The sequence below is a fragment of the Aricia agestis genome, chromosome 1 (genome assembly GCF_905147365.1).
Source record: "Aricia agestis chromosome 1, ilAriAges1.1, whole genome shotgun sequence".
Taxonomy (NCBI): Eukaryota; Metazoa; Arthropoda; class Insecta; order Lepidoptera; family Lycaenidae; genus Aricia; species Aricia agestis.
The window spans coordinates 14,912,483-14,927,894 of record NC_056406.1 but is presented as its reverse complement, the minus strand read 5'-3'; the positions used below and the strand labels follow the sequence as shown (position 1 = coordinate 14,927,894).

The 15,412-nt window shown below is 38.8% G+C and overlaps 2 protein-coding genes across 3 annotated transcripts; both read left to right on the top strand.

The window, feature by feature from the left end:
- Positions 1-4,910: 4,910 nt before the first annotated feature.
- On the top strand, positions 4,911-13,758 carry LOC121734794. The gene is made up of 2 exons (XM_042125443.1): positions 4,911-5,002; positions 11,666-13,758. The coding sequence occupies exon 2, from the start codon at positions 11,667-11,669 to the stop codon at positions 13,635-13,637; it is 1,971 nt and encodes a 656-aa protein (XP_041981377.1). The 5' UTR covers positions 4,911-5,002; position 11,666; the 3' UTR covers positions 13,638-13,758.
- On the top strand, positions 6,566-10,260 carry LOC121734641. 2 transcript variants are annotated; one of them, XM_042125338.1, is made up of 3 exons: positions 6,566-6,645; positions 6,759-7,102; positions 7,437-10,260. In XM_042125338.1, the coding sequence occupies exon 3, from the start codon at positions 7,438-7,440 to the stop codon at positions 9,433-9,435; it is 1,998 nt and encodes a 665-aa protein (XP_041981272.1). In that variant the 5' UTR covers positions 6,566-6,645; positions 6,759-7,102; position 7,437; the 3' UTR covers positions 9,436-10,260. The 2 variants fall into 2 exon arrangements, with proteins under 2 accessions (XP_041981272.1, XP_041981201.1); XM_042125267.1 differs by having other exon boundaries at positions 6,572-7,102.
- Positions 13,759-15,412: the final 1,654 nt, after the last annotated feature.

Here is a 15,412-nt window from a genome sequence, read left to right as displayed (position 1 = left end):
TGAATAATGTTAGCTGTGATCGGTCGGATGGGTTTGACTTAATGCGACCAAATTACTTAGGTCCGCCATCTGCCTAGGAATCAACTTCTCTGATAGAACATTCGTTAGGCCTGAAAATAGGTTTTAATCTTCTTTTTATATTGATACTAGAAATAATTATTCATATGGCAAAACAACGTTTGCCGGGTCAGCTAGTGTAATATAAATCTTCAAATGATAAATAATTTTGATTGCTCCGTATTACGGAAGTATGAAAGAATTTATTTTTTTCCATACTGGTTATAATGAATTGTCCATATTTTTAGTTAAATATTAGCACTTAAGTCCACACATTTTATTTTTTTATGTAAGTACAGGCTCTACATTTTTCAACCGACAAGCAGTTAAGTGGGACATACAGCGTCGTATAAACCTCATTCCAATACAATCTATTATTATCAACGTTTTACACATCACTACACATCAGTATACTTTGTACTGTTTTGTCACTATGAGGCAAAAAATTTATTTATATTTATTAATAAGGCTCATAGTGACAAAATAGTGGAAAAAAATGGAGCCTATCAAATTAAATTATAATTATTACCTGACATATTGTTATCTCCTTTTATTATTACTAGAGCGCTATTTGACCGAGCTTCGCTAGGTACTCGATGAAACACGAATAAAATGACATTTACAAAATTTTAATTATATATATATTAAAAAAAATATATAATATATACATAATATATAACAAAGAACACTGAAGTTGAACAGTGAACAGTGATCTACGAGTATCTCAGTGTTCCGCAAACTTTACCTACACCACACCACAAATTAATCAGCGCGTACGGAGGTGCTCTGTTCCCAATTCATATTCCCATTTCTTTCGTCGATCGTCCTGAGATGTAGGTAGCCTTTTTAAGGTTCCGTAGTCAACATGGGACGTGGGAGAGCCATGCTTCGGCACGAATGGGCCGGCTCGACCGGAGAAATACCACGGGCTCACAGAAAACCGGCGTGAAACTGCGCTTGCGCTGTGTTTCGCCGAGTGAGTGAGTTTACCGGAGGCCCAATCCCCTACCCTCCCCTATTCCCTTCCCTATTCCCTTCCCTCCCCTCCCCTATTCCCTTCTCTATTCCCTTCCCTACCCTACCCTATTCCCTTATTACCCATATTCCCTCTTAAAAGGCCGGCAACGCACCTGCAGCTCTTCTGATGCTGCGAGTGTCCATGGGCGACGGAAGTTGCTTTCCATCAGGTGACCCGTTTGCTCGTTTGCCCCCTTATTTCATAAAAAGAACAAGGAACCCCTTATAGTTTCGGTCTGTCCGTCCGTCTGTCCGTTTTTCAATCTGTCTGTCCATCCGACTTACAAAGAATGTTGCCGACAAAATGGTATAAAATCTGTAAAAAATATTTTTTATGGTACCACCCCTACACATCAAGCGGGATGATTTTTTTTCGCGTCCATCCCACCTTATGAGGTGTTGTTGGATAGGATTTTTAAAAATATTACGAGTATTCATAGATCATTTTCCGATTTAGGGATCCATTAATTGTGAAATATGGAGTTTTTAAGGGGAAAAATCGTTAGGTCCAGTGTCACCTTTTACCAGCTAAACGGTTGCTTCTGGAAATGTGAAAAATCCACGGAAGTAGGAAATATTGTGCTGAATTTAAAAGGAAAACTATCACGGCTAAGAAGACTTCATAAGTTTTTGAGTAATAGTCGATCAACTAAAAAATGTGTATTCGGCGTACTTCGCCTGGAAAATTTAAAGGAACTTTTCGTTCAAAATCCTTTGAACGTAACTGAGATAATGTTAGTAGTGTAAAACACACCAGTGTGCCGCGGCACACCTTTTGCAAAACACTGCACTATCCTATAGATAGGTATAGTGTTAAATAACTGAATAGTTGTAATTACTAGACCACTAAAACTTCGTTGTTACGTGAAACACTACGTGCCTAATCTATGCAGTTAGACACAGTCTATAGGTGTACAAAATTGCATAGGTTGTAATCGCTTATCCATATCGGAAAACCTTCAAATTATTTATACGACAATATGTTCTAAATAGTGTTCGTTGTAACTTGTATAATATTTCTCAGTGTAATACCTAGCAATATAAGAAAAGGTAAGCACCGGGCACTGGTTTTCCTTACACGTAACGTTTGAGGTACTGTTAGAACCTAATCATACCTATACCAGCTGAATCCTAATAACAATACACTTACAGGATTGTGCAAAATATACCAGCACTATATTATGATCTCTCTATGAACTACGTAAGAGATGGCCAGATTATACTCCCTTCACTATTTCGTGAGCAAGCCTTCCGCACGTTGAATACTACCTCTCCTTAAGTTTTTCCGCCGCAATTCAAAACGTAATTTACCTTAAATATTTTTTAAACACAACACGGCGGTACGGTGATATAACAATAAGTTTGTAATGATTGGTAATAAGGTTAAAAAAACTGTTTGGCAGCACGTAGCCAAACAGTTTTTAGCATTTAATTTTTCTAACTCTTAATCTATACCTATTTATCTTCTATCTATATCTATCTATATATTTATATCTATCTTATATCTATATATATCTATCTATCTATATCTATACTTATAATAAAATCGTAGAGTTAAAATTTTTGTACATTGAAAATAAACTTAAAAAAACGAGTCAGGGGGATTTTAGAAGAGTAATAGAACACATTTTAACTGTTTTTGAAATTTTTGTTTCTCTGTCTGTTTGTCTGTATGGCAGGCTAATCTCTAAATCCGCTGGACCGATTTCAATGAAATTTGACATGATGATACCTTACATCCCTGTTCAACATCTAAGATTCTTTTTTTTAACCGACTTTAAAAAAAGGAGGAGTTAATGTTTACTTTGCTGTTTGTGGTCAGATTTTCAAAATTCTTTTTTTGTTGTATAGATTGCCCGAATCCAATACCATGTTTACAATAAAATCGGTCAAGTGCGAGTCGGACTCGCGCACGAAGGGTTCCATACCTTTATAAAGAAAAAATAAGCCAAAAGTTATGTTTTTGTATGGGAGCCCACCTTAAATTTTAATTATATTCTGATTGTATTATTAATTACTAAAGAACACATATAATTAACGATTCTGTGAAAATTTCAACTGCCTGCCTGTTGTCATTATTGATATCGAGCAAAAAGGCCAAAAAATCATGTTTGTTGTATGGGAGCCCCCCATAAATATTGATTTTATTTTGTTTTCAGTATTTGTTGTTATAGCGGTAACAGATATAAACAATCTGTAAAAAATTCAGAACTCTAGCTATTACGGTTCTTGAGATACAGCCTGGAGACAGACAGACGGGCAGACAACGAAGTCTTAGTAATAGGGTCCTGTTTCTACAATCTGGGTACGGAACCCTAAAAACGGTGACTTGACAGCGGCGGCCAGTTTGAGCATGTCCCCCGGGCTCCCTGAGATCATATCAATGTTTTTCAAAGGGTTTTCGTGGTTGGATACCGCTGTCGATCTTCGTGACACAGGAGATACAGTGGTGGGAATGTGTTGTGGGCGGTGGGCCAACGCCCATAAAGATATTACATTGTGGGTAAGTAAGTAAACAACTTCAAGCGTTATTTTGGGTAAATAAGGCGCCGCCGCCGCCGCTGCTTGGCGTGTTTATTCTTGAGCCTGTCCGTCGGGCTCCCTGAGATCAAATCAAAGGGCTTTCGTAGTTGGATACCGCTGTCGATACTGATGACACAGGAGATACAGTGGTGGGAATGTGTGGTGGCCGGTGGGCCAATGCCCATAAAGATATTACATTGTGGGAAAGTAGGTAAACATCTTCAAGCGTTATTTTGTTCTGGTTTAATTGTAGGTTATGAATCTGAGAATAAGAGGTAGGTTAAAGAGGGATAGATGCCTACATTAAATCCCGTCTTCTGAAGTCTATCGTCTATCTCCGTCACATGTTCGTTTTCCCTGTCCTGTGGCCCCCATCCCCTGTCCACGCCAAGTGGTCTTCGAAGAGAGGATTTTTCAAAACGATAAGTATTTGAAGTTCAACTTTCCTGGGTCTTTAATGTAAATTAAAAATTTCGTGTGTAATATTATTAGATCGAAATAAAATAGTCGTAGACGGGTGTTCAATTTTCTAAATCTCGATTTTAATAACATACATTCACGCGGACGAAGTTGCGGGCAACAGCTAGTTATGAAAATAAATTATTAAACAGACAAACAGACAGAGAAACAAAAATTTCAAAAACAGTTAAAATGTGTTCTATTACTCTTCTAAAATCCCCTGACTCGTTTTTTCAAGTTTATTTTCAATGTACAAAAATTTTACCTCTACGATTTTATTATAAGTATAGATAGATAGATTAATGTAGGGTCAGCAAATCTTTTTTATACTTTGTAGAAATCGATCGTGTACATATATACATAATAAGTACATAATATTTTGCTTCCCGAAAACGGTTGTAAAAATAATTTAGAATATAGACTCAAGGCTTTGAGAATTTTTTTGTGATAAATCTGACCAGAGCCTTCTCTGATCTGGTCACTTAAAATAAAAAAACTGCACATTTTTTTTTACACAATTTTAAGTTCGCATTTCTTTTCTTTGAGATATCAGTAATTTTTTGACAACGAACAACCTAAAGATAGTGTTACAGACCATAATTGGCTAGGCGACGGATTTCTTTCCCTTTTAGCAATTGTAAGTCTTATATTAAAAATTAAAACCCTCCCGGTATGTAAAAGATTTTCTCTATTTATAAGTATTTGGGTTTGAATTTTTTTTTTTGCATGTATTACTAGAACTCCTGCCAAGGCTTGCGGTTTCTCAGGTTCTAACTTCTATTTAATAATCAGCGGTAGTGTAAAGCGAGGAAAAAGTGTGGACGTAGCTATATGCCGATAATCGTCAATTAGCAAGCCAAACAATTGGTGTTTGATAACAGCCGCCGACCGCCGCGCCGCAACAAACGCTCTACATACCCTCGCGAGCCATCACTACACAACTAAGGTATGTAAAATAACTTCATAACAATTGCAAATAAAAATTATTAAATATTCAATAAATCATAAACAAAATAAGTTCATACCTAAATATAAAATTCCCTAGTTTTCTAACAAACAAAATAGATTTCGCGGCTGAAATATGGTTTATGCGCTGTGTAGTGTTCAGTGTGAGGACACAAACAATAATAATAAAAACAAGTACTTATTCAACTAAGTAAATTACTTACTTGAAAGTTAATTTCGCGGCCTAAATATGGTGTATAAATTATAATGTGTGCAGTATGCAGTGTTAGGACACTAGCAATCATAATAAGAACAAGTACTTATTCAACTATTTTCAGATTTGTACAGTTTACTATAGTTAATATACAGAATATTAAGGGCCAACCCACACGTACCACAACCACACCACGTCGCAACGACAAAATGCCGTCAAGCAGTGGTTACGTGTGAATGGTGCAGTGGTGGTAGCTTTTTTGTAGTTGCGTTGTGGTACCGACAAAATATCGACGTGGTTGCGTTGTGTGCGGGCTGGCCCTAAGTCGCAGACTGTCAGACGGCCGCACTAGAGACATATAATGATGATTAAACGTCAAATTAATGAAGAGTTTGACATATAATGTAAGGGGCTTATGTCAAAATCCTAATTTAATTACAGTTCAGTAATTAATATTCTACTATTCCGTCCTACGCTCCCTTAATCCTCTGTCTACTTTACAACATCTTGCACAGAGACATATAATGATGATTAAACGTCAAATTAATGAAGAGTTTGACATATAATGTAAGGGGCTTATGTCAAAATCCTAATTTAATTACAGTTCAGTAATTAATATTCTACTATTCCGTCCTACGCTCCCTTAATCCTCTGTCTACTTTACAACATCTTGCACAATCCTCTCCCTCCTTCATACCTCCTCGACAGATTCAACTTCTCTCGATCTCCCGATCTCCCTTGTAGGTCCAATGTCCGGTCTAACCTTTCCCTCCCCTCCCATCGTTCCAACTTATACTCCTACTCGCTTACTGTTCATGCTGTCAGATTGTGGAACTCGCTCCCTCACACCATCCGTGACAGTCCCACCATTGCTGTTTTTAAAAGACGCTTGAAAGAGCACTACCTCGAATCTCCATCCATTTGAATACCATCTAATATATAAAATTCTCGTGTCACAATTTTTCTTGTGATCGATAAATTTTAATAAGGATATTATCATTATTATTTAATTGTATTGTGAGAAATTTTGAAAGTCACTATACAATGTAAAGTATAAACATACATTCACAATCAATATTCAAACGTCAGTCATAAGGTTAGAGCACAGTTAGAGCTCTATATTCGGTAACTTTACAATCTAAAATATTTTCTTATCGTAATATAAATCGAATTAGACAAAGAAATGTTTTTTAGTTACGGCCGCAAATTAGCTAATAATTATAAATAGTTACTGTAAATGGCAGAAATTATTGTTCATTGTACCTACTCTTTTGTAAGGATTGATAAGATTGCTTTGAAAATTGTTTTGATATAAAAGCCTTAAAATTAAAAAGGAATGGAGAATTCATTCGACCGTCCTACGTTTTTTACATTTACTAGTATTATTATTTCTTCAAGGGTCCGTAGATCTACGCGATAAGTGATAAGTGGTAACTCTGCGCAAATATATTTATTTTTTCAATATTTTATCTCAAAGATACTCGAATCTTTGTACATTCGACATGGTGAATGTATAGAAAAATCTCCCTAAAAAGTTATGTAGGTCATCACTTGAATCCGTAAAATGTCATAGTACGATGATCTCCGCGAGTATTGTGGGAATGTAGGGTGAGTAGGAACGCGGAGTGCACACTGCGCATGCTCCGTGCAGCCTCCCTCGCGACCGCCGCCGGCATCCCAGCATCTCCGGACTCCGAGCCACGACACACAAAACGTGCGCCCCGCACGACCTGCGATGTGCTCCACATAATATACACTTTACATCCGAATATTTCATATCGATCTACATATCAACATGAATATCATAATAAAGAGCTATAAAATGTGTGATTAGAGACGGATTTCAAGAAGAACGATCTATCAAAATGTAGTTTAAAACGCTACTAGGTGAGTTTAGTTACATTTAAGCATATCAAGTCATTCAGTCATTGTTCAAACTCTAAAACCATTTTAAAGAGCACTTAATAAATAAATCTTGGCACAATGGCAGTGTTGCATTTTTGTGTGATAAGAGTACTTACATATTTTTTAAATAACTCTATACGAATAGAAGTTTACCTACATATTTTATGATAACGTTTTTTTTTTTACAAAACGAAATAGGTAGTTAGATACTGCTCCTAGGTCACTAGTAAATGTATCAAATTATTGGGCTTTTAATGACTATTTATGATGTCGGGAAAGTCGTTTAAAGTTTATTAACTAATTACATTATTTTCAGAATGTCTTCATCGACCAAACATTACTTTGGGCGCAATAGTTTTGTACTCCTACGATTTAGATGTTTATTTTTGATCCCAATTATACTGGTAGTCACCTCTTTGATATTTTTAATGAGCAACGGATCTAATATATTTTTGATGAACGACAATGTGATCGGCTACCCTTGGAAAATTCATCAGCAAGGACGCAAGGACGGCTCGGACGACGTTTACACGATCAAAACCGAGGGGTGTACGATACCCGGTCTCAAGCCTTTCGATACGAGCGTCAAAAAATTTATTGCGAAGCCTAAAAATATCAAACCATGCGACAACGCAAAATCCGCCTTGCTGGAGTACAATAGCACAAACATTTGGATTGCGAGGGAACACTTGGCTTATCATCAACTATCGGATAGTGTAAACATTTCCTGCTGCTACAAAGCGTTCTACCGACCCTTATCGGTTCCCGACATGATGCTCGAGGTCGACGATAGAGTGGAATACCATCCGTGCATTTATTTTTATGATACGATAGAAGTCAAAGATGAATTCGTGAGAGTGACCTGTTACTACAACGAAAAACTTGTTTACGAACAATTCTTCCCCTTCACCCCCAAGAAATCTTATAAATATGAGCTCACGAAGGTTCGACCGGAAACTTCGTACAACGTTATTATTTTAGGCGTCGATGCTATTTCTAGATTAAATTTTTACAGAACTATGCCTAAAACTTTGGCCTACTTGAAAAGGAAAGGTGCTATCGAATTAAAAGGTTACAATAAAGTCGGTGACAATACGTTCCCCAACCTCATACCGATGCTGCTCGGTATAAAAGAGACTGACCTGAGAAAGACCTGCTGGCCCAACGACAGAGTCACCTTCGACAAGTGTCCCTTTATTTGGGACTTGTACAGAAATGCTGGATTTCTCACCGCATTCGGCGAGGATACCGCCAGCTTGGGAACCTTCAATTTCGAGAAATTGGGTTTCGGGAGGACTCCCACAGATTATTATTTACACACTTTCGTCCGCGAAGCCGAAACCCATTCGGGTAATAATAGAGACTTCAATTCGTATATTTGTATGGGCAATAAATATTTTTACATAGTCTTGTTGGACTATATACAAAGTTTGATCTCATCCATGGGAACGTCCAGGCTCTTCGGCTTCTTCTGGGAGGTAACTATGAGTCACGACTACTTAAACTACCCCCTGGCGATGGACGACACATTCGAGGCGTTCTTCGAGAACTTAGATTCGTCGAACGTTTTGAATAGCACAATATTCTTCCTGCTGAGCGATCACGGCATGAGATGGGGTGACATTCGCTTCACGAAGCAGGGGAGACTGGAGGAGCGCCTGCCCCTAAACTATGTTCTCCTGCCGCCGTCCTTTCGGGAAAAGTTTTCGCTGGCCTACCGAAACATAAACCTCAACAGCATCCGCCTCACGACACCCTTCGACGTCTACGCCACTCTTCTGGACTTAGTGAACCCCCGGCGAATAAGCGACAAAAGTATAAAGATGCGATCCGAGGATTTCACCCCCACCGTGGGCATGAGCCTGTTCCTCCCCATTCCCGGTAACCGCACCTGCCGGGCCGCCGCGATAGACGAGCACTGGTGCACGTGCCACAGGGGGATGAAGGTGGCCGCCACGAGCGCGGAGGCCCTCAACTCGGCGGGCTATCTCATATGGCACCTGAACGATCTGCTCAAGCGGCACCGGCGGTGCGCCCGGCTGGCGCTGGAGGGGATCCTGGAGGTGACGGAGATGGTGGCAGGGGAGCCGGCCGAGGGGGAGGAGGGGTGGCGCGAGTTCCTCACGGTGGTGCGGACGACGCCCGGGGGCGCGGTGTTCGAGGCGACGCTGCGGCACGGCGGGGGCGGCGGGGGTGGCGGGGGCGGCGGGGGCGGCTGGGCGGTGGCGGGCACCGTGAGCCGGCTCAACCTGTACGGCGCGCAGAGTCGCTGCGTGCACGACTACCGGGTTAAGCTGTACTGCTTCTGCCTGTGATCGTGCCCGCCGCGTCTCGACTATATCTGTGATACTATATGTATGAGAATTGGCAATTTTTTATGTGAAATATTTTATTTTTACGTTATAATATACTCGATGGAGGCCTAATCACTAGTTGAAATAGCACAGAGAAACTTTCAGATTTTAAATCAGTAAATATTTAACTAATTATCACTAGGTAGTAGGTAGTATATGCAGGAATGTATGCATATCTTTTACAATATTACATAATAAGTATAATATTTTGTTTCATATCATTTACATTTTAGGTAAGTACGTATAAGAAGTGTAGTGTAGTGAACTATAAGTTTGTTTTGTATTTGACTGCTTATAAATGCATAACATTTGAATCGTTTTTGATTTGATATGTTGTATGTGATTATTTATTGGGTATGTTATAATGTTGATACTCCTATTATCAACAGCCGTATTTTGTAGCAAAATCGTCAGAGCTACTTGCAGAATCTACGTCAATATTTTTATAATTTCTATCAATAAAGTAGATATTCATACGAACTTTACATGACAATACATAATACCTATATATAGAGTTGAAATCTTTAACCCAACCAACTAATAATTGATTTCATTTTATTGCCTATGGTCCACGTTAACTTTCAGCAACTTAGCGACACATTTCAATAAACGATTAGGTAATGTAAAGAAATAATTTTATTTTACATTTCAATTAAAATAATATTATACAGTATCAACAGGACCTTGTAGCCGTAGCCCGTAGCGCGTAGCCCGTAGCGCGTAGCTCGTAGCGCGTATAGGCGCTACGGCAATTTACCGTCCTATTCCGAGTTACATAATATTAGTATCATTGTTGCCAAGATTATAATTATATAAAGACAACAAAGTTAAGAATAGCTTATTAATTTAGTATTTACTCGAAATACTAAGAGAATACAACACGGTTAGATCACTGTCATACTTGTGCCGTAGTAAGATTAATATAACATAATTATTATGGGTTTTGAGTACTGCCTGCTGTAGTTACCTTATGTATTATTTTCAGGAACGAACTGTTAAAAAACTAGATAATAGTTACGCATATTACAACTGATTCTTATTTATAGACTAGGTTTTTTGTAGCATATCATTGTGTAACTAGGGAGACATAATTATTAATTATCAATTTAGCTCCGTACTTAATGTTGAATTTTGGTAGGTCCGTAGTTCAATCTGTTTACAGTACATAATATTTAGAAATGTTGGAAATATAATATAAACAACATTTTCGCTTTTTATTACTCCACTACAAAATAATATTACCTTGCAATTAAAAGCCTGCAGAATTCAAAGTGCTTTATGTAATAGTTCCCACCGATTTAGGAGTGGGTGGTCCGTTTCACTCAAACCAAGTCTTTCAGAAGAAACCAATTAACCAATCAATCAATTTTGAGCACGTTCGGATCATTCAAGTCGATGTAGTCAATACACTTACACTTCGTCCACTAATGGACGTGGTGCGAGCCCAGCGGCGAGCTGAAGCGATAGTGTTCGGTCGAACATAAGAGATTAATTAAAAACTGTACTTTTTTAATATCTACATTCCAGTTTTAACAATTTTGATACTTGAGATCATAAACCTATAATATATTAAGTCTATGCTTGAGATGATAATTTGCTGGTGGTTCGCGGCGGACCTCGTACCGCGCCGCGAATATTCCCGTGCGTGTGAGTGGGACGGAAGAGAGCCGACAGCTGCGCTCGACGATTGTATAGGTGTTCGTAGCTAAGGCGCGAACAATAGTAGTTACGTTCTTACTAATAAATGAAAGTATACTTACTCGTAATATTTATATTACATGAATATATAATTTAAGGATAGATAGTGTTGTAAGTTTTTGAAAAATTCTAGTCCTGCATTGAACACTGCATAGTTTTATGAATAACATAAATCGTTAAATGTTAAACTCGAAAGATTTATTATAACTAACTGTATTATTTTGAATAAGTAATTATCTGTATCGATCAGCAAACTGTGGCCGTGGGGCATCTGCACTATAATAATTAATAAGTAATAACCAAATCACGCACCTATAATTATTGCTCTGAAAAAAAAAAGAAACTAGGCTACCTTGAATCTAAAAATTAAGAAACAAAACACTTAAACAATAAACGAAATACAAAACGAACTTCTTACAAAATCGAAGTGCGCGGAAAATTGTTTGTTGTCTATCGTTACGTAAACGTTAAATACGACATTTTGTAATTTCAGTATGTCGCAGTTCGCGGGACAGATGTTCGCGGGTTTGAAGGCAGCGTTGGCGCCAACAAAACTTCGCTACCTGTTCTTTTGTATCACTGTTTTTGGTATCATTTATTTTCTTTACATCAGCAACGTAGCACGTGTACTAAGAACTAAAAGTTTCATACCGGGTGGCAGGAGGAGCCCACATATCAGAGATGATTCCGAGAGATTCACCATAAATACGGCCGGCTGCTCTATACCGTACTTGGATCCATACGACGAGACCGTCAAACAGTTCGCCAAGTTTCCTCAGCTAGACGAAGTATGTCCGAATGCCACCATATCTTACCTGGGTGACAACGAAACTCACATTTGGGTGAAAGAAGAGAACAAGCAACTCTACAATTTGAGTGACTCGGGCGATACAATTTGTTGCTACCAGCCGTTTTATAGACCTTTATCGGTAAAAGACGTAACGTCTACCCACAATGATGATCGAGTACAATATGATAATTGTACATTTTTTACCGACGTCATTGAGGCAAGGGATGAATTCGTCAGAGTGACGTGCAGTTCTAACACCACTGAGCCGTTCTATACGCAGTACTACTTGTTCGCGCTGAAGAAGGACCCTCCCGCTAGCTCCGAAGTTAAAACCAGTGATCCCGTGTTCAATGTTCTAGTGATGGGAATAGACGCCGTATCGAGGCTAAACTTTCATCGGACGATGCCGAAGACGCTCAAGTATTTAAAAGAAAACGGTGCGGTCGAACTATTCGGGTATAACAAGGTCGGTGATAATACGTTTCCTAATCTCATACCGATGCTGCTGGGCATCTCAGAAAAAGAACTCAAAACGACTTGCACGCCGAGAAAGAAGTCTACCTTCGACAATTGCCCTTTCGTTTGGGAACAGTATAGGGAAACCGGGTACTACACCGCTTTCGGTGAGGACACCTCGTGGCTCGGTACGTTTAATTACGTCAAACCGGGATTCCTCAGCGGACCTACGGATTATTACATTCACACGTTTATGAATGAAGCGGAGGACAACGTCGGTACCGTGAAAGATTTCAATTCATACCTGTGTATGAATGACAAATATTTTTATCGAGTTCTCTTGGATTACATAAATAATCTATTCGCTACCTTGAACCCCAATAAATTTTTCGGATTCTTTTGGGAGGTGTCCATGAGTCACGACTACTTAAATTATCCCATGTTAATTGACGATCAGTACGAAACATTTTTCAAAAATCTAGAGGAAAAGAAGTATCTCGCTGAAACTATACTGCTGTTGGTCAGCGATCACGGAATTAGATGGGGAGATATACGGCAAACGAAACAAGGCCGGCTAGAGGAACGACTGCCGTTCGTTTATGTATTAACCCCTTCGTTATTCAGGACGCAGTATAGTGAAGCTTACAATCATTTGAAATTGAATTCTAGAAGACTGACGACACCGTACGATGTTCACGCGACGCTCGCCGACCTGAGCGATATCTCGAGAATCGGCGATAAAAACATTACGCTGAGGAAAACACAGTTTTACAGTCACAACAGAGGAATAAGTCTCTTTTTACCCATTCCGAGTAATCGAACTTGCGCGATGGCGGACATCGAGGATCACTGGTGCACCTGCCACAGGAGCGTCCCCGTTGCGACCGACAGCGCGGAGGCGATCGAAGCTGCGGGAATGCTAACGAGAAAAATTAATTCGTTTCTTCAAAACTATAAACAGTGTGCAAAATTAAAAAATAGTCGTGTAATAGAGGTGAATAAAGTAACAGGAGGAAGTCCGGACGGTGACTTGAAAGGCTGGCACGAATACATGGCGATCATCGAGACGTCACCTGGTAATGGAGTATTTGAGGCAACTTTGCGACGTTACAGCACGAAGTGGACTTTGCAGGGGTCCATTAGCCGTCTCAATCTATACGGTGAACAGAGCCACTGTGTTAACGATGCTAAACTTAAATTATATTGTTTTTGTCAGTAGTTATGCCTTACAGGAGATTTTCAAGGAGTAAGTACAAGGTGGTTGCTAATCTGTGATATTTAATGAGTATAATGTAGATACTTAAGTTAAGTACTATCAGAGAAGTTGATTCCTAGACAGATGGGGGACCAACGTAGTTTGGTCGCGTTACGTCTAACCCAGCCGACAGATCACGATAAAAGCTGCCTACACAGTACTTGGTACTACTAATATATATTCTGTGACAGTACACAGTACACACCGAAGCCGCCGGCCCGCCAGCACGAACCCGGCGGTTTCTGAATGTTGCAATTCGGACGCCGGCGCGGCGGCACAAACCTGGCGGGTAATCCCGGCGGTTTCGGGCAGCGGGCAACTGAATGAGCGCAAGCTACCGGCAAGATTGCTTAAGCCCCGGCCTTGCCCGGCGGGTATGCCGCCGGGCCTGGCGGTTTTGGTATGTAGACAGCTAAACTTGAATTGACATGATCCGACCAAATGACGTGGGTCTGTCAACTGCTTAAGAATCAATTTCCTCGAAGGTACAACGTAATTTATAATCTTGTGTACGTACAAACAATATATTATGTTACATTATTCTGTTGGTGAATCGAAATAAATAAACGTAGTCGGGTAATAAATTATGCGTTAACTATAATAATATTATGAACCATCTGCCTTGGACAGCACAGAGCAGGTACCTATAGTCTGTCAAGAAAGTGAAGAAATTAAAAAGGGGCAACATCATAGTGTCATCCCTTTCAAATCAGTCAGAAAAAAGGATGACACTACGATGTTGCCACTTTTTAATTTCTTCACTTTCTTGACAGACTATAGGTATCTTCCTTGCGCAATGCGCAGACGAAGGAAGGTATGTGCCACTTTTCAACCTTATTGCGAAAAACAGATCCTTTTTACCATTTTTTTGGCCTATAATATGGCCAATTATAGTAACAATGGATCAGCATTATCAGATATTCCTTAAATACCTTATGGTGGCTACTTCTTTTTACTTAAAAGTACATGACCGCCGTACTCAGACACTTATGATTTATGAAGCTTCAAATGAAGAGTTTATCAAAACTATAATTATGAGGGATTTTCCTATTTTTTAAATTTGATTGTCAAACGACAAACAGTTTCCATTTTAGTAACTAGATGGCGTATGGGTAGAAAACTATCGGTAATACCAGGGAATACCATCAATAATTGCTACAAAACTGGACAAAATAATGTAAAACTTGATACATTTCAATTTGAAAAAGGCGCAATAATAAATATTCCAATGAATAGGATAATAAAGTTATTATAACGATATTTTAGCTAAAATTCATGGAAGAATTTACCGATATTCACACCAAATGTCACAGAATTATACATTTTGGTTTAGACAACATCTTACCCGCACTTGTGCAAGATAACGTATATTTAATGGCTAATATTTTACCAATATTGAATATCAAAAACCCAAATAACACAATTTGGGAAAAAATAATAAAAACCACACCAACAATAAAAAGTAGAAGAAGTTTGAAAGTGACATGCCCGCCAAAACTCTTTCAGTTGTCAAGTTTCAGTTTGACAAGTTTTTATTATGTCAGCGTGTTCCTAAACTATTACCAGTGTACTGGCCTAATCACTTAGGCCAATGATCGCTTAGGTTTAAGATATTTTGATTTATGTCACACTTGACAGTACACTGATATTGTAACATACGTACCTTGCATAATTTTCTGCATTCATCGACTACACAATATATTGCAGCACCCTCTTGATTTGTAAAGTTTTTTTTTTAA

Excerpts from the sequence above, each read along its gene's own strand:
- LOC121734641 (XM_042125338.1), top strand. The coding sequence starts at position 7,438 with ATGTCTTCATCGACCAAACATTACTTTGGGCGCAATAGTTTTGTACTC.
- LOC121734794 (XM_042125443.1), top strand. The coding sequence starts at position 11,667 with ATGTCGCAGTTCGCGGGACAGATGTTCGCGGGTTTGAAGGCAGCGTTG.